Genomic DNA, 27801 nt, shown 5'->3' on the forward strand with positions numbered 1-27801 from the left:
CCGCATATGGGGCTATAAGTGCCCTTAAATAGTTCCCAAACCCGAGTATTTAGGGTTTCACCACTCAGCGTCTACTAGGCGAGTCGGCTCTCGGACTCGTCGAGTAGACCACTAATCCCACGTGGCAAACCGCGGCTCTACTCGACGAGTCAGACTCACAACTCGCCGAGTCGCCCAATAACTCTCAAAATAAACACATAATTAATATACCTAGGTTTCCGGATGTTACAATTACATGAATGCCGATTGCTTTAGTTTTCAATGGATTAATGTTCACATATTTTTCTAACATACAACCATAAGATAGCTAATTCAAAACAAATATTTATAGGGTTTGAAAAGATGTTGTTTCACAACAGTTTAAATTATAATTATAATTCCTGTTAGCATAATTCAATACATAAAGGCATAATAGCATACAAATCCTTAAGTTTGGAAGAAATGTTCGGTTTTACACTTTTGCGTATATATGGTTCATTAAAGTCATAAATTTTCAATTTTTTTTTTTTCAAATTTACCATGTTGCATATTTTAGGTTCCTTAAAGCCTTCAAGTTTGACATAATTTTTCATAAACCTGCGAGAATGGTAAAATTGAAAAAATAGTTGCGAAGCTTCAACTTTAATGAATCGTAAATACGTAAAAAGGTAAACTGAACATGCCTGCAAAACTTAACTTTATATCATTAGGCCATAAATAACTATAACATATATATTTCCGCCCGAAGAGGTTGGCTAAAAAAAATAAAAGACACCTCATATTGCAATATGGACATCAATTCCAAAAAATCAATAGGGAGAATCCAAACAAGTTTCGATGGTTCAAAAACTGCTATCTTTTTACAGGTTGTTGTTGCAAAAACGGATACCCAGTAACGATTGTCCGTGTTTTTGCTTTTGAATGCAAGAAATATAATCAAAACCAAATCAACAAGAAACTATAAAAAATCACGTAGTGTTGTCGGGTGGTACCATTAGGCTATATGGAGTGGTCACTACAAACTCACCGGAAAAGTGGTGCCACCTCTGCGCCACGTCACCTTCACCACCAACCCACTCCATTATGGAAATGGTCACCACTAACATCATTCACTTTTTTATTTTTTTATTTTCTTAACATTATGTTAAATAATATATATATATATATATATATATATATATATATATATATATATATATATATATATATATATATATATATATATATATATATACATACTATGTTATAATTCAAATAATAATTATCCATTCTTTAATTTCAGTATAATATACTTAAAATTTTCATTTAACACCTCCATTGTCTAATTATTAGTACAATACACTTAATTTGTTATTTAAAATATGGTGATATATATGTGTGGGGCTGAGGGTTTAATTTAATTTAAATAGAAGTATAAGGGTATAATAAGAGATAAAAAAATATTTCCAGGGACCATAGATGTAACTTCAATCAAAAAGTAAAGGGAGGAAAGCGACGTTGCTGCTGCTACTTATCTCCTATTGGTCGTTTTGGTTCGTCTTTGCACTCACGGATACTCACGCCACGCCCAAGTCACCAGCTCTTGGGGTGGTGTTCACGGGTCTTTTGGATGCCATGTAGGCGTTCCACGCGTGAGTTTCTATCCACTCCGGATAGCCTTAGATAAAACTATAAAAGTAGTGCTTGAAGGTCATATTTCGGACCCAAAAAAAACATAGTTTTTATATATTTTTATTTCCAAAACAAGACAATGAGTAAAAGGTTTCACCTTTCAATAAAGAAAACCAATTTGAAATAAAGTCAAACTTCGTCAAAAAAGAAAAGTAAATCTTGAATTCTAAAGAAATCTGCAAAATCTTGAAACACATTCTTTTCTTTTCCCTCCCCTGTACCTGAAACTTCAAATCTAACCTACCATCCACCATCATTCCTCCATCTCAAATCCTCTGTAACACAATCGGAACCCAAATCACTGTATAATCAATTTCATGAAAGATCCAAAAACCCTAACCCTAGATCCACCACCACCACAACCACCGCCGGCCTTTTCCCTTTTTCCTACCCTCAACCCACCACTAAAGACCCTAACTTTCCACAAAATCTCCACCCTTCTCATTACATTCGTTGCCTACGCCGCCTTCCACGCCTCCCGGAAACCCCCCAGCATCGTCAAATCCGTCCTGGGTCCTGACCCCAATTCACCACAAACCGGATGGCCGCCGTTCAACTCCGCCCGCGGCCCCCACCGTCTCGGCGAGCTCGATCTAGCATTCCTATCGGCCTACGCCATTGGTATGTACTTCTCCGGTCACGTAGGCGATCGGATTGACCTTAGGGTTTTTTTAACAATTGGGATGATCGGTAGCGGCGTTTTCACTGTACTTTTTGGATTAGGGTTTTGGCTTGATGTTCATTCGTTAAGCTATTTCATCATGATTCAAATTTGTTGTGGAGGTTTTCAGTCGATCGGGTGGCCGTGTGTGGTCGCCGTGATGGGGAATTGGTTTGGTAAATCCAAAAGAGGATTGATCATGGGTGTCTGGAATTCACATACATCCGTTGGTAATATCATCGGATCCATCATCGCATCATCCGTTCTAGGGTTCGGTTGGGGTTGGGCATTTCTGTTGCCCGGAATTCTCATCGTCATCATCTCCATTATCGTCTTCTTGTTTCTTGTCGTAAATCCCGAAACCATTGGTCTCAAATTACCCAGCGAAGAAGAAGAAGCAGAAACAGAAATCAGCACCGAAGGAATGGCATTGGTAAACCTCCAAAAAGTAGACTCAGAAGAAGACGATGATGATGACGATGAATCTACTTCAAATAGCGTTGTTTCTTCTTCACCTGCAATTGGTTTTTTAGAGGCATGGAAGCTCCCCGGAGTAGCACCATTTGCATTTTGCCTCTTCTTTTCAAAGCTCGTTGCTTACACCTTCTTATATTGGTTACCCTTTTACATTCGTAACACAGGTAACCTTACATTCCACCATTTTTGATTTTTGATTTTTCAACATTAATATCATAATTTCAAGATTTATTGAATTCATCTTCTTAAACTTACCTTTCGATTTTCCATCATCAGCTGTTGCTGGTGAACAATTATCTCATAAAACAGCTGGAATCCTCTCAACAATATTCGATATGGGAGGAGTAATCGGCGGGATTTTGGCTGGATTTATTTCCGATCAAATCGAAGCTCGTGCAGTTACATCAATCATGTTCTTGACACTATCAATTCCAACCCTAATTTTCTATCGATTATATGGAAGTATTTCAATGTTCAACAACATTTCATTGATGTTTTTATCTGGGTTACTTGTAAACGGGCCATATGCCCTTATTACAACAGCAGTTGCAGCCGATCTTGGGACACAAACATCGATTAACGGGAATTCCCGAGCCTTAGCCACCGTGAGTGCGATAATTGATGGGACTGGTTCGATTGGTGCAGCCCTTGGTCCACTTTTGGCTGGGTATATATCGACTAGAGGGTGGAATAGTGTATTTTTTATGCTTATATTGTCTTTATGTATAGCGGGTTTGTTGTTGATTAGGGTTGTTAGAAGTGAGATTAAAGGAAAAGTGAATGAAGGGAAATGGCTTTGGTTTAGTGCGATTGCATGTTGAGGAATGGTTTTGTGATTTGAAAGCTGTTTTTTGGAGCAATGTTCGATCACATCGAACATGTGAAACTGCTATTAGAATCTTCATTCTGTTATTCTTCCTACAACTCCTGAGCTGACCCATCATGTAGGATGAAGCATCATGTGAGATATATCAAGTAATTTCAACACGCCGTATAGAGATCGAATGAGTATTTGTGTATTCTTTATTAGCGAAAGATGATTCTTTCTTTTGCATGGGGTGTAAATCCATTCATTGTAATGTACATCTTGTCAGATATAAATGTATCATATGAAACAACTATGTATTGAGGTATCAATTTACTAATTATGATATTATACAATATATATATATATATATATATATATATATATATTAGGGCATTTTGAAAATTCTACAAAATTATTCTAATGAAAATTGTTTTATGTTAAGATGATATTGCCGTAATTGACGTATTTGACAGATTTTTTTTCAATTACAATCTTGTAATTAGAACAAATTAAAGTGAGATGGTGTAATAAAAAAAAAAAACAAAGGAAGAAAATACCTTTTAGAAACAAATTATTAGGAGATATAGTTTTGATTTTACTTGGACCTAATACATAGGCGGATCTATGTAGGAGCACACGACAACCCGTGCTACCCTCAAATGGAAATGTTGTGAGCAAATTTTCCGTTATAGTGTAAATTTTTCAGTGTGTTACCCCTAAAATTTATGGGTGCTAGCCTTGACATTTCATTCTGGCTACGCCACTAACCTAATACCTATTGTATAGGACACCGGTGATTAAGGTATTATTTTCTACATGAATATATTTATAAAACCTACACAATACAAAAATAAATAAATAAATAAACAAAACAAAACAAAACAAAACAAAAAATCAAAAAACTATTTTACCTCTCTAGTTGGAATTTAAAAACTAAGCAACACTTTCGCGTAAATACTCTTCCTAATCCTAACTCTCTCCACCACCACCCGTGGTGGCACCTCCTTCTGAAAACATATAACAACCACCGTCAAATTATCCACCACTCCTCTCTTCAACACCTCCTCCACCATCTCCTTACAACATCGCTTCCCATCATTATGTTCCTCCAATATTCTCCTTACAAAATCCACCGCATTTTGATTCCTAAAAACATCCCAAATCCCATCACTTCCAATAATAAAAACTCTATCTTTTCGAGTTAAAGTGACCATTTTAACCTCGGTTTTAGCAATTAAGGCTACCCGGTATGGGAGACATTTCACGCGTCTTGGGCTGAGGTGGCAGCCTCTCCCAAGCGTGAACACTGTCCCCAAAGGCGGTGGGTTGCATGTGACGTGAATGGGAAGACGGAAGAAGACGCTGCATATGATTGGTCCCTCACAATTTCCCTCTTTCTCTCTCTTTCTTTTTGCCCCCTTCACCACCAGCCCACCGGTAAACACCATTTCCATACCCTGGTGGGTTGAGTGTGGAATGGTGAAATATCTATGTGGCATCCCAAACACCCGTGACCATTCCGTATGGCCTAATGGGCTAAATTTTTCACCATTTCCTTTCGGACCTTTGATGTGAAAGTTTACCTATAGCTCGAGTTATAGTAGGTTGGCTAGGTCCATAGATTTTTCATTCCCCGGGCTTACAAACTTAATTATGCCCCTAGTTTTAATGCTTTTATATATATATATATATATATATATATATATATATATATATATATATATATATATATATATATATATATATTTACTATCTGATAAAAGAAATCTAACTATTTCTAAAAATATATTGATTATAATAATAATATTTTTTTAAGACGTCCAAATGATGAAGCTGATAGTACAAATAACCATTAATAAATAATCTTAAATTTTAACCAAATTTTGAATTCAAATATTTATCATCAAATCTCCTTATATTTCTCAGCAATTTGATATGGTTCCCTCAAATCCCGGATTCATTCAAATTTTGAACCCTTTTAGATATCCTTAAATTTAGCATGTTGATTCAAATATCCCTCCAATCGCATATATCTCTTTGTTCCCTCCTCTGCTATAAAGCCCACCGTTTAGGAACAAAAAATGACTTCATCTCCCAAATAACACCATAGTTTGATTATTTTGTCTTCGACATGTGCTTTCTTTTGTAACATAACATTTTTATAGAGGAAACATATCACCGAAAGAATTTACACGCCCCGCCGCTTTACGCGGGTACACTGCTAGTATATATATATATATATATATATATATATATATATATATATATATATATATATATATATATATATATATATATATATCCTAAGTACAAAATACTTCTATTTCACAATATTACATTATTTTTATTATTATTATATGTTCTTTTAAATTGAATACTTGTACCAGCTAAAAATGTTAATGGTTTTTTATGAACGTCAATAACTACATAGAAAAAAGAAAAAAAAAGAGAACCAACAAAAGTTTGGCAACATTATAGGTGAGGAGAAAAAGATAAATTACATATGGACTGTTCTATCCCTAACTACCAAAACAAGGTAAACACATGCTACACCTACATTAAACATAGAAATATGGCCCCAATTTTAATTTTAAAGTTAGTGTCGTTCAAAAGAAAAGAGCAGCCCAAGGACCATAAAACCTATCAAGGCATCCAAAGTTAAAATCTTTTATACAACCTAAGCAATTTTTTTTAAAAAATATTGTTTGACATAGTAGAGTAAATTACACGAATGATTTTTTAATCTTACAGTTTTTTTTCTGAAATGTTCTTTACAAAACTTTTTCCATAAGATGGTTCCCTACGGAACAAACCTTGCACACAAATGGTCGTTACCATTAATATCCGTTAGATTAATCTCTTAAGTTAAATTATTTTTTTGGATAAAAACTATTTCTACTATTGAAACTTGCAGAAGGACCATTTGTCAAATTTTACAAAGGGACCATTTAAAATATTACACTTTTAGTCTCTTATTTTTTCTTTTTAACATTTCGGCCCCTTTTTTTCACAACTTTTTTCTTATATATTTTTTAAATATATAAATAATTTTTGTTGTCTAGATTTTATCTATAATATTTAAATTACAATATATAATTAAATTTTTTCGTTTTCTATTTTTTTATCTAAAAGTACTTGAAGCGTAAAAACATCTTTTTATTACTTTTTAATTTTTATATTATATAATTTGTAATATTTATCTTTATTTATCTTATACAAATATATTTATTTTTATGAAAAAAACATGATATGTTATTATAAAAAATACGTTATTATAGAAATAATAGTATGTTGCTCTTTTATTTTAAAAATATAAATATGTGGTTTTGAGTTAAAGATAAAAATATGTTTCGGTTGTGAGTTCATAATATAAGTACAGTAAATTCTATATTGCTTCGATATAAAATTTTGATATTTAATTAAAAAAAATATTTAGTTTATCAAATTTTGAATATATTCCTTAATAATACATAAACTTTTCAAAGCAAAATTAAAAAAAATATTTGTTAGCTAATAGTTAACTTCGTTGCTACACATGCTAAACTAATTAACCATATGAATAATATGAAATTAAATTCCGTTTAATTCATTTTATTTAATGGAAAATAATTTTTTAATGAAATTAATATTATATTATTTTCATTTAGTTCCATGACATTAATTATGTTCAATTCACTTTATATAAATATATAAAGTATTTTTATTTTCTATTAAATAAAATGAATTAAACGAAATTAATGTCATATTATTCATATGGTTAATTATCTTACCATTTGTAGTAACATACTTGTTTGTTAACAAACTTTTTTTTTTTCGTTGAAAAGCTTATGTCTTATTATAGAATATATTTAAAAATCGATAAAAACTAACTAATTTTTAAAATTAAATATTAAAATTGTATATCGAAGCTCCGTTCAACATAAAATTTAGTGTCCTTATATTATAAAATCAAAACCGAAATATATTTTTATCTTTAACTCAAAACCACATATATATTTAACATAAAATACCAATATACTATTATTTCTATAATAACGTATTTTTATAATAACACATCATGTTTTTTTTCTTCGTAAAAATAAATATATTTGTATAAGATAAATGAAGATAAATCTTAAAAATTACATCAACAACATCTGACACCAACCAAATTAGCGAACACCTTGAATGCCAAACGAAGGAACCATTATGTCGACAGGACGCGCCACACCAACACAACGCTCGTTCGAAGAATTTTTTGGGTTGTGAGAATGAGAAGAGGTTGTTGATTTTTATGGTTTGTCTAATGAAAAGCTCGTCATCAAATCCACCCACTGACCCATGGTTTTTTGAACTCTTAGGGATAATTACTTGGTCACTAAGTAATTATCCTAAAATCTTTGACTTTCAAATAATTTCAATTTAAAAACCTTAAGTCTACAAGTTTCTTATTACCTAATTAAACCTTTAATTACTTAACAAACTAAACACCAAATAATATTCTCGTATCATTAGTTGTTTATTTTTGTCCTTGCATGTAACCCTAAAGAACCCTACTATTAATAATAATATTATTAATTGTTGTGATGTGGGCACTATCTTCCAACAAGGATAGATGCAAAATGAATAATCATTGTTGTTTGATGTTGAATTATCCCAAATTGTTCACATAAGCTTTAAAACTTGGATTCTATTTTGGCTAACCATTGTTAGCTTTGTTCTTAATGTTGGTTTTTAGTGAGCATAGGATACAATACCATTTTTATATTTGGTTTTGCATCATAAAAACCCTATATTATTGGTGTAATATGCTTACATGTTTTTAACTGATTGTCGGGGTTCGTCTCAGATACTATGATTTCTACCATTTCTCTAAATGAGACAACCTTGAGTATTCTCACTAGGAATTCCTTTGTATAACTATATTTTGATATGTGCTCGGATTGAAAACCTTACAGGAATTAAAAGAGAGCTTGGACAATTAGAAGAACACAATGTGTATTGATAGACTTTAGCACTCTATTATGATATTAGATTGTTACAACCTTACTCTTTCTAAAACTCTATCTTTAACTTTGGTATTTGGGATCATTGTTTTTCCTTAAACTTAACTCTGAATGATTTTAAACTTAAAAACAATGTTTTGAAAATGTTATTTTAAAACTACCTTGGCGAGGGATGTTTCAATTGGTACATGAGTTTAAGTGAACTATAAGTACTAGAATTAGTGCTTAGACTTAAACTATAAGTGCTGTAGTGATGTATGGCATTTAAGGATAGATGACCTTTGAAAAAGAAAGTAAGAGTTTATGTGTATATGACTATAAATGTTCAATTATTATATTAGAGCTAACATGTAAATGACTCAAAATGGTGAACACAAGAAGTCGTGCTCCGACAGTGGAGGAAAACGAAGTGGAAAAAATATGGAAATTGAATTTGAACCAACCTTGGTGGATACGATCCACACATTCATGGTTGACATGATAGCTAAACAAGATGAGAAAGTGATTGGGAAAATGCAAGAAATTCTTGAAAGGCAAGAGACTCGACATTAAAATAAAGCAAGGAAAGCAAGGATAGTATATGGTGAACATCATTGTAATGAAGCAAGATGTGGCAGTTACGGTGGATCATATAGTAGTGTGAAGAATGAACCTCACATGGAGGGTGCACCAAGGGAGGATATATGAATGATGAAGAGGAAATGCATTTATAAAGATTTTAGCATGTGTAAACCACCAATGTAGAACTTTGGATTCGGTAGTGATGCACAATTGGATCATTGAGATTAAGATGTCCTTATATGCTTTCCAATGTATATATAATCAAAAGGTGAACTATGTGTAACCCCAACTCGACTATTGATCAATAATATAAGCCATCTATTTCTCCCTGTCGATGTACACCATCAACCCAACAGTGAAACCACGTTAAATGCTCATGTATTGTAATTTTTTTTGTTTGTCATTTACTTTTGTTATATCATGGTATGTGTTGCTCTCATTGTTAGACATTGTGATCGTATTTCCACATCCTAGTTTGTTATTCGTTTCGTTGTTGAGTTTAACACTTTTTTATGGGACCAAGTGTTTAATATCTCTTCGAGATATCTTTAGACTACTAAGGTAATAGTTTGGATCCACCATAGGACCCCCAACAGTAAGTGATATAATCAATTTGGGACAGGTTTAATTGGTGCATCCCTTGGTCCACTTTTGGCTGGGTATATATCGACTAGAGGGTGGAATAGTATGTTATTATGCTTATAATGTCTTCATGTATAGCGGTTTTGTTGTTGATGAGGGTTGGAAGTGAGATAAAGAGTAAAATGAATGAAGGGAAATTGGCTTCCGTTAAGTGCGAATAAATGATGATGAAGGGTTTCGTGATTTGAAACTTGTTTTTTGGAGCAATTTTAGATGTTCGATGAGCACATCAAACATCTGAAACTGCTACTAGAATCTTAGTTTTGTTGTTCTTTGTTATGTTTCTGACAGCTCCTGAGTTGTTCCATATGATCAAGTAGTTTCTACACATTGTAATACATCGTATAGATATTGAATATGTATTTGTGTATTCTTTATGATCGAAAGATGATTCTTAACTTATTCATCGGGTGTAAATTCATTTATTGTAATATGAATCATGTCGGATATAAATATATCATGTGAAACAATAATGTTTAACTAGTTATAGTATTATTCAAAAATAAAATTAGGGCGTCTTGAAAAATCTACAAATATTGCAGTGAAAAGTGTTTTATAATAAGATAATGTTTTTATAATGAAACTTTTTTCCAAATACAGTGTTGTAATAGTAAGAACAAACTAACGTATCATACTATTATAATTGAACAAACAGATAAAAGTACGTTTTAAAAACCAACTATTAGCCATATATAGTATTGATTTTACTTGGACCTAATAGATTAATGTATAATACGACTTCTATTGCACAAGACACAAGTGATTAAGACATTATTCATCTCAAATTAACAAAATCATTATCCATTTACAAATTGTTTCTCTTCTCTACATCAATATATTCACAAAACCTACCCAATACACAAAACAAAAGAGAAAAATAAAAAAGACCATTTTACCCCTCAAGAGTCGAGATGGAATTTAAGATTAAGCAACCCTTCCGCCGAAATACTCCTCCTAACCCTACCTCTCTCCACCACCACTTGCGGCGGCACCTCCGCCTGAAAACACACAACCACCACCGTCAAATTATCCACCGCCCCTCTCTTCAACGCCTCCTCCACCATCTCCTTACAACACCGCTTCACATCATTATGTTCTTGCAATCTTCTCCTAACAAAATCCACGGCATTTTGATTCCTAAAAACATCCCAAATCCCATCACTTCCAATTATCAAAAACTCATCTTCTTGAGTCAAAGTGACCATTTTAACCTCCGGTTCAGCACTTAATGGGCCACAATTGTCACCAATTCCTTTCAGACCTTTTATGTGAAAGTTACCTATAGCTCGAGTCACACCTAATTGACCATTTAAGTATCCATCTTCTATGAAGCCACCTAAGGATTCGACACGTGTCCTTTCTTTGTGACAGCATGGACGGTGGTCTCTTGACATCTCCAAAGCTAATCCGTGGCGGGAAAGAACCGCCCTACAATCTCCGGCGTTGGCCACAAGTAGAGATCTGACAAGAAATAGCAACATACTTTCATTAGCATTACACTTATCTTTTTTTTCTTAGATAAGAAATTATTGTCTCATTTTAAGAAACATGTTTAACTTGTGTAAACATGAAATTGTGATCTTTTGTGAATATGTAGAAATTATGTTTTTAATAAAAAATAAAATTAACGTTTGATGCTATAATTATAATGTGGTAAAAAAAAATATAGATCTGATATGGACAGTTATGATATAAAAATTATAAACTTTTTGCCACATTTCAGCAATTTATCACACATGTATATGTCCTATGTGGACGATGACATTGTGTAGAAACATGTTAATTTTTGTCATGTCATTATAATTCAAATCAACGTGTTACCTATTGTTATAATGAGTATATTTTGTAATGTGCAATGTTGTAATAAGAAAAATTGAAAATATAATTCTCTAATAAGAAAAAAAATGGAAACCACATGATAACTAACCTCCCGAAGATCATTGCAGTAAGAGCAGTTGTGCCAGAAGATAGAGAGCGTTCAATAGAACATGACTTTGCGAATTCAGCATCTGTTTCCATAAATGATCTCATGATAACTTTCTCAAGCTCTAATGGAAAATTAGCATCTTCAATTATGATTCTTGGTAATTGATCTCGAACAAAATGTGATGCCCCTTTTCCTCCATGCCCATCAAACACCTTTTCCCTCAAAAAGAAGAAAAAACGATTGTTACTCTTGAAGATCTTCAATTTCTTTGAAAAGAAACTAAATTTATAGGTGAAAAGTAAGAACTTACGCCATAGAATGAGACAATTTCTTTGTGGGAGACTTTATCGCCGAAGTTTTGAGATAGATTTGGAATGCAAATGTGTGTATCCTCCATGTATGAACGACTTCCGATATCAGACCAGTCTCCAGATCGAAGAACAGGGATGAAATTACTCTGTTTTTCATATGTAACGACTGCATTTTCACCGATGCTATCCATCTGACGAAAACGAACAAAATCATGTAAAACCCTAGAATTAATCAGAATTCGAATCAAATTAACTTCAGATAAAACAAAATTGAACACATGGAAATTCAAAGTTTCTCCAAAAAAAAAGGATCAAACTTGTAGAAATTAGTAAGATCTAATAAAGAAACATTGGGAAGGAACTTCATGACAGATCGAGAAAAAGTTGGCCCTACAAGGACAACTACAAGTTGGCCCAAAATTGAAAAGTCAGCACTTTCATTAATTAGATTTAAAAAGCTGACGATAATCTCGAAATAAACAAAACCCAGTTTGAATTATCAAAACATCGAAGAACCCACAAAGGAATTTGGTTCAAAAGGTTGAAAATCGAAGAAAAGCATATGATCAAACGGGTTGTAGGCAATATGTTGAAGAAAGGAATAAAGTAGTTACCGGAAAAGAATTTGAAAGAGTAATCTGATCGGAAGCAAGCTGTGCGCTGCTATCTTCTGCTGAATGGCTTAGATTATCCTTGTCTGTGTCGTGCACACACATATTAATGGATGAATTTGAGATCGGTTTGTAAGTAGAAGTAAATTGCTTTTGTCTCTCAAAGAAACAACGAAAAACACAGAGATGAAACTGGATCAAGAAATGTCTTCTGCTGTAGAATTTCTTTGTGGGTGTGTGGACACTGGGAGAGAGAAAGGGGAGAAGAGGCAAGAGGACGATGGTGGTAGTTCTGCTTTCTGGTAGATTATGTATTTCCAACGTTTTATTTGACAACTATAGTCTATATATAAACATTAATTAAATGTTAATGATTGAATATTTAATATATCGCAATATAAATACAAGACATTATATTCTACAACTTTTTTATGATTCAACCGTTAAATTTTAGTTTGGTTAATAAAACCATTTATTTTTTAAAGAGTTTTTATAATTTTATTGCGACTGTTGTGCCTATTATTTTTTATTTAACATATGTCAAAATTAATGACATTTCATTAGCATATATATGTATTTTCTAAAATATTAATATGTCATTTTAATTTTCTCAAAATATTTTTTCATTCACCTTATTAAAATGACAAATAAAAAACCAATTTAGAAAGTCATAGAATATATATGTTACCTGTGAAAGAATTGTCTCTAGTTGACCGAAAATAAAATATACAAATAAAACCACAAAAATATAGTGGATTTTATGTCTATTATCATATATATGAATAAATCCAAAGTAAAAAATCACAAAAAAAGAAGTAAATTTTAAACTAATTAAAATTCAGAAAAGAAAATTAAATGTCAATGTTTAAATATTAATTTAATAAATATATAGTAAAAGTATTGTGAACACTTAATAAATTTTGAATTGACTAAAGTTAATATTGAAAAAGAAAAAGTATGATGCTTGGTAAATAGAGAATCATGGTAATTCTAAATAAGTAAATAAGTGATCAGAGTGTGTATAGTGGAATTTTGTAACAAAATAAATAGTTTTTATTGACCTAAATAAAATACAAATGTTAAACGGTAATAAATAAAAAAAACTCGAACGTAGTAATTTTATGTGTATTGCTCTATTTATTAATAAATCCAAAGTAAAGAATTATAAAAAGATATTAAATTCATGCTATATATCTTTAGAGAACACAATATAAAAACTAAAATTCATTTTGTTTCCTGGAAGATCAGCGCGAACACTCTTGTGTGAATTTGAAACTTCTAGTATTATCACCGATCGTCCGTCGAGTATAACAATTGATTTTCGTTAATGATGGTATCCAACATTTTACGGATTAATTTCATAGGATTCTAAACAATTATTACATGTGGACAAACCAACTAAAATTATTCATTTCATGTGTTAGGTGCCTGACTTTTACCACTTTGGACATCCATTAGGCTTTTTCAATAGTTATATTATTAATTTTAAAGTCTTTTCCTATGCTAACAAATATCGTAATTGCTTTCTTATTAAAATCACAATAGGTACCCTTTTTAGATGATAAAGAAGTAGTGGGTTCAGAATTGTTTTTCGATGAGGACATTGCAATGGACCGGCTAAATATACCGGGTCAGGAGCCGATATATTTGCCATATGGTCTTTGTTTTGTGTGTAATTGTTTATTACTATCAACCATTCAATTTCAGCTTCAACATCATTCGTTTTTGTGTCTATAAGTTTAAAGCAATTTCATCTTTTGGCTCTTCAATTTCTATATAATCATCATTACCACGTTCATTACGATGTATATCATATTTTCATCATGGTTAGATGTAATATTATCAACATCACCTAAATTCTATTAATTTGTTGGATCAATATAAAAAATTTGTGGTTCTAGCGACAATTGATGTGGAAATACCAGCGTTTGATATGGAAACACGGTGTAAAATCTAGTTTTAAATTTATATATTGACCTACCAATTTTATGGATTATTACACAGCTAGACAAATATACCTAATCGTATGGCAATATAGTTTTTGTAAGATCGAGCCGTCGAACTCCAGGGGAATTAATATCATTCAGTTCACAAACTCTAATTATCAGTTAACTAAAAACATCAAAGTAAAAGAGGAAATTTGTTTAACTAAGAAACTAAAAACAAAAAACAAAAAAACAAGAACATCTGATTTGCAAACATATATATAAATGTAATTTTATTTGACTCAAACCTCATTCGGTTATGGTTGATTACAAAGTGCAATTAAATATTAGATATTGTTCACCGATTCCTAGTGTGGTTAAGCTGTTTGATTCTAACATTAATGATAGTAAGGATATGAACTCAATGCTCCAGATATTAATTAATCCCTATTATCAAATTTTAGTTTGTATCATGCAAGATTTAATTTGAATTGATCTTAATGGTCATTATAATCAATTGGTGCACAGGATGGTAAATTCACACACATTAAAGTTAATTACTTTATAGCCTAACCTTAGGATTTGATCCATCTCTAGTCATAATTGTTTTAATAGTCATAAAACAACTATGATTCAAGCAAACACAATCAAATTGCTCGTCTATATAATATTAACTCAACAATAGACAATAAAGATACAAACTTTAACACATAAGGGTATTTGATTAAACAATCAATAAAATGAACAACTAATAGTATCCAAATAGAAATCAAAACCATGAATTTGAGGGTTTATTTACATCTAAACAAAAAGAAAGGGCAATTAGCCCAAAATATGAAACAAAGAACATAAGGAAATCATAATAGCATGCTAAATATATATAGACAATATCACAAACCAAACACATCCCTAATGATAATGATTATGCTCTTGATCCTTTAGATTCTTACTTCTAGTCAGCCTTTTAGCCTTGAAATCAATTTTTGGACTTTGAAAATGACTCCTCTTTGTTGTATCAGTGTGTATCCTCTTTAGGTCACAGACAAAGGTATATTTATAGTTTTTCTGCTAATGTAGAACGCGGTGCGTAAGTGCAAATGTCTTCGTATAACTATAAGTCTCCTATGTGGCGCATGTTATGTATATACATGACACGTTCTCTTCAACTCATCATTGATTCCTGCTTGATGTGTTCTTGAAAGATCTAGTATACCCAAAAGTCATTATAGAATGATATTGCTAATAATATATGATCCCAGAGGGTCACACCATATAGCAAGTTATCATAAATTGATTATTTATTAGTATAATTTGATTATTAATCAATATATCAACACTTGTATTTAATTGGAAAATTATTCTTTCATAGAAATAATGTTTTACTAATTAGGAATTTATTATTTGTGGAAATAATATTTATTGGAGAAATAACAACTTATGAAATATATCATAAAGTATGATTATTTATAAGTTATATTTATATCTTAATAAACTAGTTCAATTTATATAAAATATTCCCTCCATCCAAAAATTATTGTCCACATTTGACTTTTTAAGTTTATTTTTCTCAACTTTGACCTCAAATAATATATTTTGTGTTATATATATATATATATATATATATATATATATATATATATATATATATATATATATATATATATATATATATATGCAAAATATATGAATAGATTGTTGTTTAAATGTATTTTCATTGTTATAAGTTTCATCAAAAATTATATAACACAAATAAAGTTATTTATGGTCAAAGTTCATATGGAAAGACTTCAAAAATCAAACGCGGACAATAATTTTAGGACGGAGGGAGTATAGTTTATAAAGAATAAACTAGTTACAATTTATATAAAAGATAGTTTTAAATAAAATAAGATATTTATATATGACTAGTTATTATATATATATATATATATATATATATATATATATATATATATATATATATATATATATATATATATATATATATATATAATAACTAGCTATGAGACAACTTTTGTCTCATGTGAAACATCTTTTTTCAAAAATTGATGAAGAGACAAAACATGACTCTTTTTTTAATTGGTTAATCAATTCATGTTATGCTTGGGATAAAATTGTCTCTCCTTTTACTTTATGGCCTATGATATGTATTTTTAATGCACTAGTTTTTTATTTATAATTTCTAGTTTATCGCATCTAAACCACACCTTACCGGTAGTGAACCCGATCGAGTATAGTATATTTTTGATAAGCAATGGTGTCGATCACAAGGAGAACGATAGTGAATTAATTTAGAATGTTTGATTATAGGTTACACAAAACACACAAAAGTAGTAAAGAATGGTTTTATGGAATTAAATCTCAAACAAACAAATAAATAGCAAATCTCGATAAGCTGACCGAAGATAAATCTCTTTAGGTACTTTGGTTTAGAAAAATTACATCTTAAAATCATAGACAATTGCATACGCAAATTTATTTATTCATGTTCACTGATTTCTAAAATGATTAGGTTCATGTTCACTAATACTAATCCTTTAGCAAACAACTCAATTCAAACATTGGCCAACAAATTAAACTAATAAGTTTCCTAGTGTTTATTTCATATCAAGCAAGACTTGTAATAATAGTTAATCAAATTTGTTAATTTAATTAACTCTTGTATGATTGGTCATCACACATGCTCACACATTAACTTACTTACTTTATAAGTAACCCTAGGTTCATGTTCACTAATACTAGGCATACAATCTTGTTTTCACAAAACTATATGATTCAAGCAATTAAGAAGATGTTCATACAACTCAATAAACTTGATTATTACATAAAATAATTATCATTAACACATAAGGATCTTTTAACAAGCTCAACAAGATAAATTAAACACGAATAAAACAATCCAAATAGAAATTAATCCATAAATCAAGGTTTCATCTAATCATAAACACAAAGCAAATGGTTATAACACCCAAATCAGAAAGTAATTGCTTATAGAATCATAATGGAATGCTAAACATGTTCACGTTAACAAAGTACATGATTGCCAACATGAATCTACTCTCCAATCCTTCAGATCTTCGCTCCTGTCAATTTAACGGCCTTCCGGCCGCCTTCTAGACCCTTAAAACGGCAGTTATGAAGTTTTCTTGTCGCACAAGTCAAAGTGGAATAGCATAGATGATGAAAATGATGGAATGATATGGGGTATTTATAGTTGAATGGAGATGGAATAAATATGGAATATTAGCGTTGGATTGGAATAAGGAAACTAATGGTGGCTTAGGGATTAAGCAAATAAAATAAGGTAAGTGCTGCTTGGGGAATAAGTAACTTGGAGGGAATTTCCGTCCAACTTTTATGCTTCATCTTCAAGGCCGATTTTTGGATATGATAAATGCCGAATAAGCAAAAAGGACCTCTCACATAAGTCGTAGGAAATTTCATCTAGTTTTCATAACATCTTGAATCTCGTCAATTGGATTTATGAGTCATTAGATATACCTAAAACACTGAAGAGGGGTCAATCTGCCTGCAATATCCTTTTTGCATCTTTTCAGCTCAATTCTCTTCCTTTTGCATTCTAGCTCCCATTTCAACTGTAATTGAATATTTCAAAGCATATTAAGTATCTTTTAGTTATAAATAACATAAAAACATAGTATAAAATTATAAGAAAACATCAAAAATATATGCATAAAATAGACGTTATCAGCCTCCTTTCACTTTTTGGCCATTATATAAGAGAGAGCATAGAAGAGTTTTTGACACACTTCTTGCAAGTCTTCTTCTTCCTTTTCTTAGAGCCAAATCTGAGAGCTCCATACTCTTTAATAGCGCTGCCAATTTGAGCTTTACAAGCTCTTCTCCTCCTCCATTCTCTTGCATTTTGATGCTAGACAAATCCCCTTTGTTGCTTCAACTTTGAACATATATTTGATATATATTTCAAAGGATTATGAACAACAAATTACAAGTGAATACTAACATGTTTTGATGGTTCTACTCTTTTTTGGTGGATACTTGTAGAGACCTCTTGCTTTAGAGTTTTTTTGCGACACTTTATCAACTTCCAACCTCCCATGAGGATCAAAGTATTCAAAGGTTGTTATGCTTTCCCTTCTATGGTTGTTTTAATCTCTCTAACTCTTGCAAAATGATCATTGGTGTGTAAAATAGTTTAAGTTTTATTTAACATTTTTAAAGCTTCCGTTGTCATTTTTACTAGTTGTGAAACCAGATTTTTGAATAAAAACCCAACAATTAGTATCAGAGACATTTTTGCAAGATTAATTAGATTATTTCTTTAGTTGATGAAATCTTTGTTTTTGGAAAACATGGATGGTTTTCATCTTGAAAGAAAAATTCATACATGTTTTCTATGACAAATTTAAAATGTTTATAATTGCTATTTTTTAACCAAAAGTTTACATACATCTTTTTGGTCATAAAAGTTGTCTTAAAAAAAAGAGTTGTTTTATATATTATGTATGATGTGCATAAACTAGCCATTGATCTTTGTGTTGTTATATGTGTTGATTTTTTTAAAATGGTTGTAACTATTTATGTATTCATATGGTATGTAATAATTAAATATATGGTTTTCTTTTGTTAATTTTTGTAAGTAATAGATTAGTTTTAGAAATAGTTTATTTTTATAAAAAATGTAACAAAAATGAAGATGGTGACCATTTTGAAGATCAAAAGTTTATAAAGTTAATTTTATTAAAGTTTCTCAAACTTTATAAAATTCTTTTTATAAACTTGCTACAAGGTGTTGATGCAAGTGGGAACACATGAAATTTTTACAAGATAAATGTCATTCATGTCCCTTTAGGAATGGACTTGATAATTTTGTGATGCTCCACAAAATTATTACTAGTTAATGGCTTAGTTTATGCACATATGTTATAATTGTTATGCATATTTATATTGTTTATGTTTATGTTATTATTATTATTATGTTATGGTTGATAAATTAGTTTTTCAAATGCAAAATAATATTTGAACATAAATAAACATCATAAGAAGTTTGGTTTTAATGAAATTTACCTTTTAACATAAAATGCTAAAAATAGTTTTACAATAAAACAAGCTTTATCGTTAAAACTAGTAACCAGTAAAATTTCGGGATTAAAAATGTATAAGTTTAAAATAGAGATTTATAAACTTATCAAACCTCAAACCTTATTTTATAAAAGAAAGTTTTATTAAAAGGTTTCCAAATGTTCTAAAGCTCTCAAACGATATAACTTAATACTAGTTATTAATATAAAACTTTGATAGTGTCAGTTATATAAAACCAGGTTTTATATACAGAACATTGTTAAAATGTGATTTTAACATGAAATAAGTTTTTAAAGTATACCATGATTTATTGAATGCATGCAATAACCATGATATAACATGTTTTTAAAACTAGAATTATAAAAACATCTTACAAACCTCAAATCAATGCAATCCTTTTTAAAGAACACTCACACGTCTTTTGTATGCACTGGTAGGATAAATGATACCTAACCACTTGGTATTATCTTTTGATGGCCAATGTGTTTTTGCGATTTCTATAATCAAGTTATAGGCCGATTACACAAGTTTTTCAAATTGGACGATTTGATCGGAAATCTCTTGGGATAAAGGATACCTAAGCAAGAGAGTTTCGAAGCATAAATGAGATCAAACATGCCTAATTAAATTTTCTATTAGTGATCCCATAAATCTAGGAATTATATATAGTAGTATATAATTGATAATCGATATCTACCGGGTTGAATTTGGATGAATGTAGAAATGATACATAACCATTTATTTGTTTTGCAACATGGATCCTAGACTTTAATAATTAATTTTTTTCAGAAAATAAAAGGGTATTAATTATTAAAGATTAAATATTGAAAATACTAAATGAATTTGTTAAAATTTTGTAGATATATAATCCACTCTCATAACCATGAAATGTCATTTCTCTTTAAATGATTTAATGAAACAATAACATTCAATAGATACAACTACAATGAATAAGTTCATGTCTTAAGAGACAATCTCATGAGAGATGTGAAATTATATACACTTAAATGTTCTAATCCTAAACAAATTACTTTGAGCAATAGATCTAAATATGTTACCTAGTAAAGGCATCATTGTGATGCTCAAGATGCTTCTAACATCATACTAGGAACAATTATTCATGACTTCTAGGAAGTTTTGGATAGTTTATATATATATATATATATATATATATATATATATATATATATATATATATATATATATATATATATATATAATATAACAGGTTAAGCAATATTCCAATAAATATAGTGATATTTTGTTGGAATAGTGCAAGGATGATATAGTCACCTTGTGTAATCTAGAAGGCCTATATTTTATAGAATAAACACATTTAAGCCCAAGCAATCCAATAAGGCCCACATAGATGGATCTTGTTTCTTTTGTGAAGAAACTGGATACTGGTAGAGGAATTGCTCCTCTTATCTAGAAAGAAAGTCTGGAAGAGACTAGTACTTCAGGTATCTACTGGATAGAACTCGTACTTTTCGAGTAACACTCAAGTACTTGGTACGTAATGTTAATATAATTTTTGTAACTTGATTGCAAATATTTACAAAATAGTAACTAGTTGAGTACAAGCAAGTTGGAACTACACTCTCGAAGTTTAGTTTATTATTTATTTATGCTTAGAACATAAATTGCTTGTAATATAAAACAATGTATGTTTTGGAACAATGTACGTTTTAAATTTAGAAAGTCTAAATATTTATGTCTCAGTTATTTATTTAAATATTTGATTATTTACTAGATCGTTTTTCATAACGATAATACTTATACTCTGAAATGATTGACTTCTATTTCTGAGACTAGATCTCTTAATAGAATTACAAAGTAAATATCAACATTATATAAATAAAATTAAGTTCTATATGCAAGAACTTTTGACTTAAACTTGTTTTAAATCAAACTTATCTATAATATTGTTATCTTTATTGTATGAATGAAATCCACATATTCCAACTTCAAGAAATGAATCTTTGAAGACAAATAATGTAGTTTATTTGACATATGTGAATCTTATTTATATAGAAAAGATTCCTAATAATATTCTCACTAAAGTGTAGAGAAAAATAATTATTAAGGAACTATACACTTTGATGTGTGACTTCCTTTCTGATGAATATCTATGATTAAGCACAAGATACAACCCAATAGTACTATCTAAGGCCTTCGCGATGATAATGGGTGAATTAAATTTTACTTGAAATATTTTCCTTTCTAATTGGTAGGAATGTCCTCCTTTTTAACCTTTTTGGGATTGTACTTCAATCACTATTAATTGTATCTTGAATATAAACACCAACTAATTACATAATTGTAGAATATTCTAAAAGGCCCTTTAGATTATTAGATACAAACCCACCAAGAATAAGTTCATTTATTCCTCTGAAAGCTTAGTTAGAAGAAAACAAACTTCTAATGACAAAGCAAGTGGAAATTGAAGCAGATCAAGAACCATAGTCGTATGTGATAATTATTGGCACTGGTTTTAACAAGAAATTGTTAAGCATGAATAATAGCTATTCATAAACACAAATTATTCAATAATGGTAGAAAGCATCTATAACTTGAGAAATGTGGAATCTCTCATTGATGAGTTCTTGATGGTTTCTAGTTAAACCATCAAATATCAAAATGTTATATCAGATCTTGGATCTGACAAATGACTTAGAGTCATGAACATTGAGATGTAATCCATGCTTAATAATCAAGTATGGGCTTGATTAATCTTTCTCTCTATAACAAGGCTAGAAGGAGTAAAATATTCTTCTAGAAAGAATATATATATATATATATATATATATATATACATGTCATTGACTATGATCCTTATCATACTCATGACATTGACTATGATCAAACCTTTTCACAAGTAGTTATGATTAGATCAACAAGGATATTATTTACTATAACTTCATATTCTTAATATGAGATATAGCAAATAGATTTCAAGAAAGACTGCTTTTCTTAATAGACATCTACTAGAAGATATCTATATCTATATATATATATATATATATATATATATATATATATATATATATATATATATATATATATATATATATATATAGTTTAGCCTATAGGTTTTCTTAATCCATGTTATCATAACCAAATGTGTAAAGATTAAGATCCACTTGTGGATATAAAGCAAACATCTCAAGGTTGGAATAGTCATTTTAATATAATGATACAAGGTATGCTTTTATATCAAAATGAAAAACAACGTGTGTGTGTTTACTAAGAGCTAGTGGGAGGTTAATGATATTCCTAATCTTGTATGAAAGAAACATACTTAATCATGTGAAATGACATTCCGGCTATGCAAGGTGGTTTTCACCTTGACTCGAAAATTATTTCTAAAATAAAAGACTTAAGAATGACAAGATACATTCTTGGAATGTAAAATCTATAGGAGATAGATAGAGATGAATGTTAAAGGTTTTAAATTTCTTTTTGCATGAAATGACAATATCTTGAAAGAGGTCAAGATACAGGATTTTTTGGATGACTCTTTATATTGTTACATGACACCTTTTGAATCTGTCTCAAAGGACCTAGCACATAGGTTGAGCTAGATGAAATGATTTATATTCTATTTGCTTGACAAATGAATCCATCATTTATGTCATATCATGATATACAAAGTTGAATACATGGTTAAGTCACTAGATGACTGTGAGAACATTCTAAAAGTACTTAAGAAGAGCTAAGAGAATGTATATGAGATAATTAGTTTAGAATAACATCTTATTGTAAAGAGCTATATGGGATTTTGATTTCTAAATAAATATAGATAATTATGAATTATAACTGGATTATGACTTCATTTTGGAATGAAGAGTAAGTTTAGTTGGAATGAGATCCAAGAAAAACAAAATAGCACAATTTACTAAATAAGAATACACTACTTTTCAGAAGTTGAAATCAAATATAATTGGATGAACTAGATTATTGAAAAACTAGGTGGAATCCTTCCATTAAGGGATAACCTAGAAGTCTTTTGTGAGTAATAGAGTGTACTTAATGAAGGTAAGAAACTCTATGTCACATAAGCGCACCAATTATATTCTCCAAAATATTTAACTATACTTAGAGTAATGTCTAATATGGAGATGATTGTATTCACATAATTCACACAAATTAAATTTAGTTGGACCCATTAATAAAGTCTTTCCTTTTAAGCTAAGTATGAGTGGTCACACTTCAACAATAAGAGTTTTATTATTCTAGTAATGGAATTTTGATTTGAATTTAGTATTTGAATATTAGAATATTGTAACAACAATTAAATAATGTTTTGATATACTGGGATATGATCATTACATTAATACTTGTTGTGTTCTATATTAACATGTCTAATCCATGAATAATCTTATTATTCTAAAGGTTCATAGTCGGTCATGATCGTGGGAGCAATTATGAAATAAGACTAATATGAAATGGATTAGTTGTGTAACATCTCGATTCCCAGGTATGAGATTTATGGCTTAAAAGGTGATTTTTCTTTTTGAAATCGTCAAGTTGAAGGTCTTAACTTGACGTGTTGGAAGCTTACCAACTCGACAAGTTGTTAAGAAAAACTCGATGAGTTAGCGGCTGATTATGAAACCCTAATTTTTAAGGTGTTGCATCTTATTTAAAGGCCTTATGGCCTTTGCATGGCCTTCTTATCCGCCCCCTCTGTCCAGGAAACCCTAGTTCGTGCATTTTCTCTCATTTTTTTTGTGTGTGTGTGAGCTTGAGGAGTGTTTCTTGGTGTTTTTTTGTAAGGAGTTTGAAGAAGCTTAATTGAGAGGAAAGTTGCAGATTCGGGATCTTCTCTATTGTTGCAACCATTTTGAGGTATAAAGTCGAAATCTTGACCATTTATTGCTTAGATCTCCTCCTTGGAATTTATTGTCATTTTGGGTCCATTTTGGAGTCATTCTTGAGTTTGATCATTTCTGGTAGTTGCCACTTCAGATCTGGGCATTTTGTAACCTCAAGATTTTCACCATAATTTTTTTTCTTTTTAGAACATTTATTTAATAGAATACGTTAGCGGAAGACTTAGTTTTAATTCAAAACATTTTCAAAACCACAAAGTTACTTAAAAAATTCAAACATAATTCCAAACCATTTAAAATGTAAACAGAAGTATTTTAAAGTAAATAATAAAAAACGTGTCCAAGAGTGGTATCGTTAGTACAAATCTAGTACCTATAAGAACCCTTCTCACCAAGGCCAATCTTCTAAAATGCCTGCACCGATCATAAGGCACAAAAAAGAAAAGATACAAGTGTCAACCCCTGCTGAGTGAGTTTATAAAGTTGCAGATAAAATATACAAACCCCAAATTGGTCAATCAGTCATTTTACATGAAGCATAAAAATGATAGACAAGTAAAAGATAGCAAACAACCACATAAAATTTGTTAACCAATGATATATTCCACTGCATACATGCATAAGTGTTCAACCACAATTCTACCACATAACATATATGATCAACTAAATACCATATAAACAACCGAGTAGCATGTAAACAATCACATTTCATATATAGGTAACTTTTAATTGCTCAACCTATTATTAATAATCAACCTCTTGTTACATATTCAACCTTTTAATATACAACCAACATTTTGTTATGTATTCAACCTTTTAATATGCAACCAACCTTTTGTTATTTATTCAACCTCTTATTATATCTATCCAACTGATTGATAGAAAAGTGTCCCTTAGTGCTACCTAACCTAAGAGAAACATCCCGTTCACTACTTGTGTACATGGTCAGCCAAATGCTCTAAGTGGCTCATGACTTCCACCCGAAACATCAACCACGTGACTCTACTTTCGCTACTCTGACTTTGCAAAGTACAAGTACCCTGCGGTGTCGTTCATGATCGGTACAAGCGGTGTCAATTCTACTGATACACCTCCCAATTCCTGCATGATGTTTGATCCGGCCACACTATAAAGCCAACGCCACTCCAGTTCCCGTACACCAAGGTGTACACAAACCACGTGTCACACGACTATCTAGAAAGTTCGTGCAATTAACAACCAATAACGCTTAAGCTCTTTCAACCTATTAGACTTGCAAGGTTCTACCCACGTCACTATTACCCCCCGCAATGTCATTTATACATTAAGTAAAGCATGTAATGGATACCATATAAGTGTGTATTAAACATGCAATGTACTCATAACCAACACATAAAAACACAACCATACATCATATTTCAAGCAACTTAGGCTAGCATACTATATACATCAAGTTCATCAAATTGTAAGCAACATAACAATTAGGTCATAACATGACATTAGCACAAAGCATATATCAGCATCACAAATATCATATCATCAACAAACACAAGTGATGACATGGTCATCCTAAAATGAATCAAATCGCCATCTACTAAAACTATGAACTCACCTTTAGCATTGGTGAAATCTTCCTTCTATTCCAAGTCTTGAACTTACTTGAAGTTATCAAAGCCTCACCTATTAGCACATATATCAATATATTATTAAGTGGATCCCAAGTTCAAAATCATAATTTTAATAAATATTAATTTATTATATTTTGCCTTTTTCTTGGTTTTCTTAGCATTCTTTACATACATTTACGTAAAGAACAGAAATATGATTATATATTTGTTTAGGATATATTTTCAATATATAAATTAAGCATGGTCTCGAAATGCTTTGTACATTAGTCAGTTACCTTAAATCTGCCTTTATACATACCTCGTCCATTAACTTGATACATGTGGTGATTAGAGTAATTGGAATAAATACCAAAAGCCAAATTTCATGGCCCATACGTGAGCATGACTTCAAGCATTCAAAATGGGTTTTAACTAGCTTAACATAAGCCATACTCTTGGTAATCATAATTATTTACTGAACTTTACTGATATTATTATTTATTAAAAGATATACTTCAGCACTAAAATTGTTGTACATGAAGAAAGCATTCATGTCTGTTTAATCTGCAATATTGTTCATCTAAGAAAGGTAATTATGGCTGTTATGACACCATGAGAAATCGAAGGATTAAGGTTTGATCAGGCCTGCTTCGGGGTTGAACAGAAAAACAAAAGCATAAAGTGTGACCTGAAAATTAGAATAATTTATGGGGTTTTTCCATGGCTAACCAGCGACAACTTAATTTGAAGATACAAGGTTTCATGGCTACCTTCATTTATGATCTATCGTTTGATAACATAGAGTGAATCAGCAGCAAGTTCATGAAACAAAAGCAACAGGATGGAGGCTATGCGTAGGGTGTATGTTCAAAACGGCAGCAAGGTATTCACAAAAGCTTGTTGGGACTCGATTACATATGGAGTAGGAGGATGAAAACTTAGTAGTCTTTGTTTACTACTTCGATCCAAGGTCACAAAACCATTACAGACTTGAACCCTAGCTGTACCGGTCTCTCTCTCTCTCTCTCTCTCTCTCACGATCTCTCCTACATCTCTCTCTTGCGTCGCATAGGCAGCCCACCTTCAAGGAGAAAGGTGGCAGGTTATTAGGGTGGAGGGATGGCACATGAGCCGTCGAGGTAATAGAACGAATGATAGAAGAGAAGGCGCGATCGTTTATTAAACACATTTTATAACTTTGGTCCCTAAGCTTCTGATCTCGTGCACCTTGTACCCTGAATTCTAAATTCCTTTCTAATAAAGTCTCTAACATACAACTTCAGCCCCTAGACTTTGTTATTACTTGTTTTTAAAATCCCCAATTTGATTATTCTATATTTTATTTTATTCTATTCTATTCCAAATAAATGACATATTAATTAAATGGTTTTATCCATTTTAACTATTATTTAAAAATCCTATAATTCTCAATTAAATCTTTAAAAATCCTAATTAATATTCTTTTGTTCATTCTCTTTTATCCTAAACCTATAATCCTACACAACATAAGACTAACTTCACTAACGGAAAGAATTTGGATCGTTACACATTTTGTGGCCTCTTTGGGCTTAAAGTCTCAAGCTTTTCCTAGATCTAGGCTTCATTCATGTTCTAAGTCCTATGTTAAGTCATTTTTAGTAGTTTATCCTCTTGGTGTCATGCATGGACGTAAAGTTAGTAACTTTACATAGTTTTCCAGCTATTGGGTACCAGACCTACATTTTGGGCGTTAAAAGTGATGAAAAGGGTTGAATGAGT

The 27801-nt window shown here is 30.8% G+C and overlaps 2 protein-coding genes and 1 pseudogene across 2 annotated transcripts; 1 reads left to right on the top strand and 2 right to left on the bottom strand.

The window, feature by feature from the left end:
* The first annotated feature begins 1689 nt into the window (after positions 1–1689).
* G3PP5 (Major facilitator superfamily protein) lies at positions 1690–3933 on the top strand. The gene is made up of 2 exons (XM_078957847.1): positions 1690–2952; positions 3065–3933. Exons 1-2 carry the CDS (start codon positions 1968–1970, stop codon positions 3607–3609), a joined length of 1530 nt encoding a protein of 509 aa, XP_078813973.1. The 5' UTR covers positions 1690–1967; the 3' UTR covers positions 3610–3933.
* Positions 3934–4522: 589 nt separating this feature from the next.
* Positions 4523–5044, bottom strand: LOC145046046 (putative protein phosphatase 2C 54 pseudogene; annotated as a pseudogene).
* A 5500-nt stretch (positions 5045–10544) lies between these two features.
* LOC144998098 (putative protein phosphatase 2C 27) lies at positions 10545–12957 on the bottom strand. Its single transcript, XM_078957918.1, has 4 exons — positions 12637–12957; positions 12022–12213; positions 11712–11923; positions 10545–11245 (listed from the first exon to the last, which is right to left on the bottom strand). Exons 1-4 carry the CDS (start codon positions 12736–12738, stop codon positions 10684–10686), a joined length of 1068 nt encoding a protein of 355 aa, XP_078814044.1. The 5' UTR covers positions 12739–12957; the 3' UTR covers positions 10545–10683.
* Positions 12958–27801: the final 14844 nt, after the last annotated feature.

The sequence above is a fragment of the Lactuca saligna genome, chromosome 5, assembly GCF_052625555.1.
Source record: "Lactuca saligna cultivar CGN05327 chromosome 5, ASM5262555v1, whole genome shotgun sequence".
Lineage (NCBI taxonomy): Eukaryota > Viridiplantae > Streptophyta > Magnoliopsida > Asterales > Asteraceae > Lactuca > Lactuca saligna.

What these genes read in the sequence shown, in the direction of transcription:
- G3PP5 (XM_078957847.1), top strand. Translation starts at nt 1,968, where the DNA reads ATGAAAGATCCAAAAACCCTAACCCTAGATCCACCACCACCACAACCA. An exon ending in CTTTTACATTCGTAACACAG is followed by an intron (nt 2,953 to 3,064) that starts GTAACCTTACAT and finishes TTCCATCATCAG; the next exon opens with CTGTTGCTGGTGAACAATTA.
- LOC144998098 (XM_078957918.1), bottom strand. Translation starts at nt 12,738, where the DNA reads ATGTGTGTGCACGACACAGACAAGGATAATCTAAGCCATTCAGCAGAA. An exon ending in CTCTTTCAAATTCTTTTCCG is followed by an intron (nt 12,214 to 12,636) that starts GTAACTACTTTA and finishes CGTTTTCGTCAG; the next exon opens with ATGGATAGCATCGGTGAAAA. An exon ending in AAATTGTCTCATTCTATGGC is followed by an intron (nt 11,924 to 12,021) that starts GTAAGTTCTTAC and finishes TTGAGGGAAAAG; the next exon opens with GTGTTTGATGGGCATGGAGG.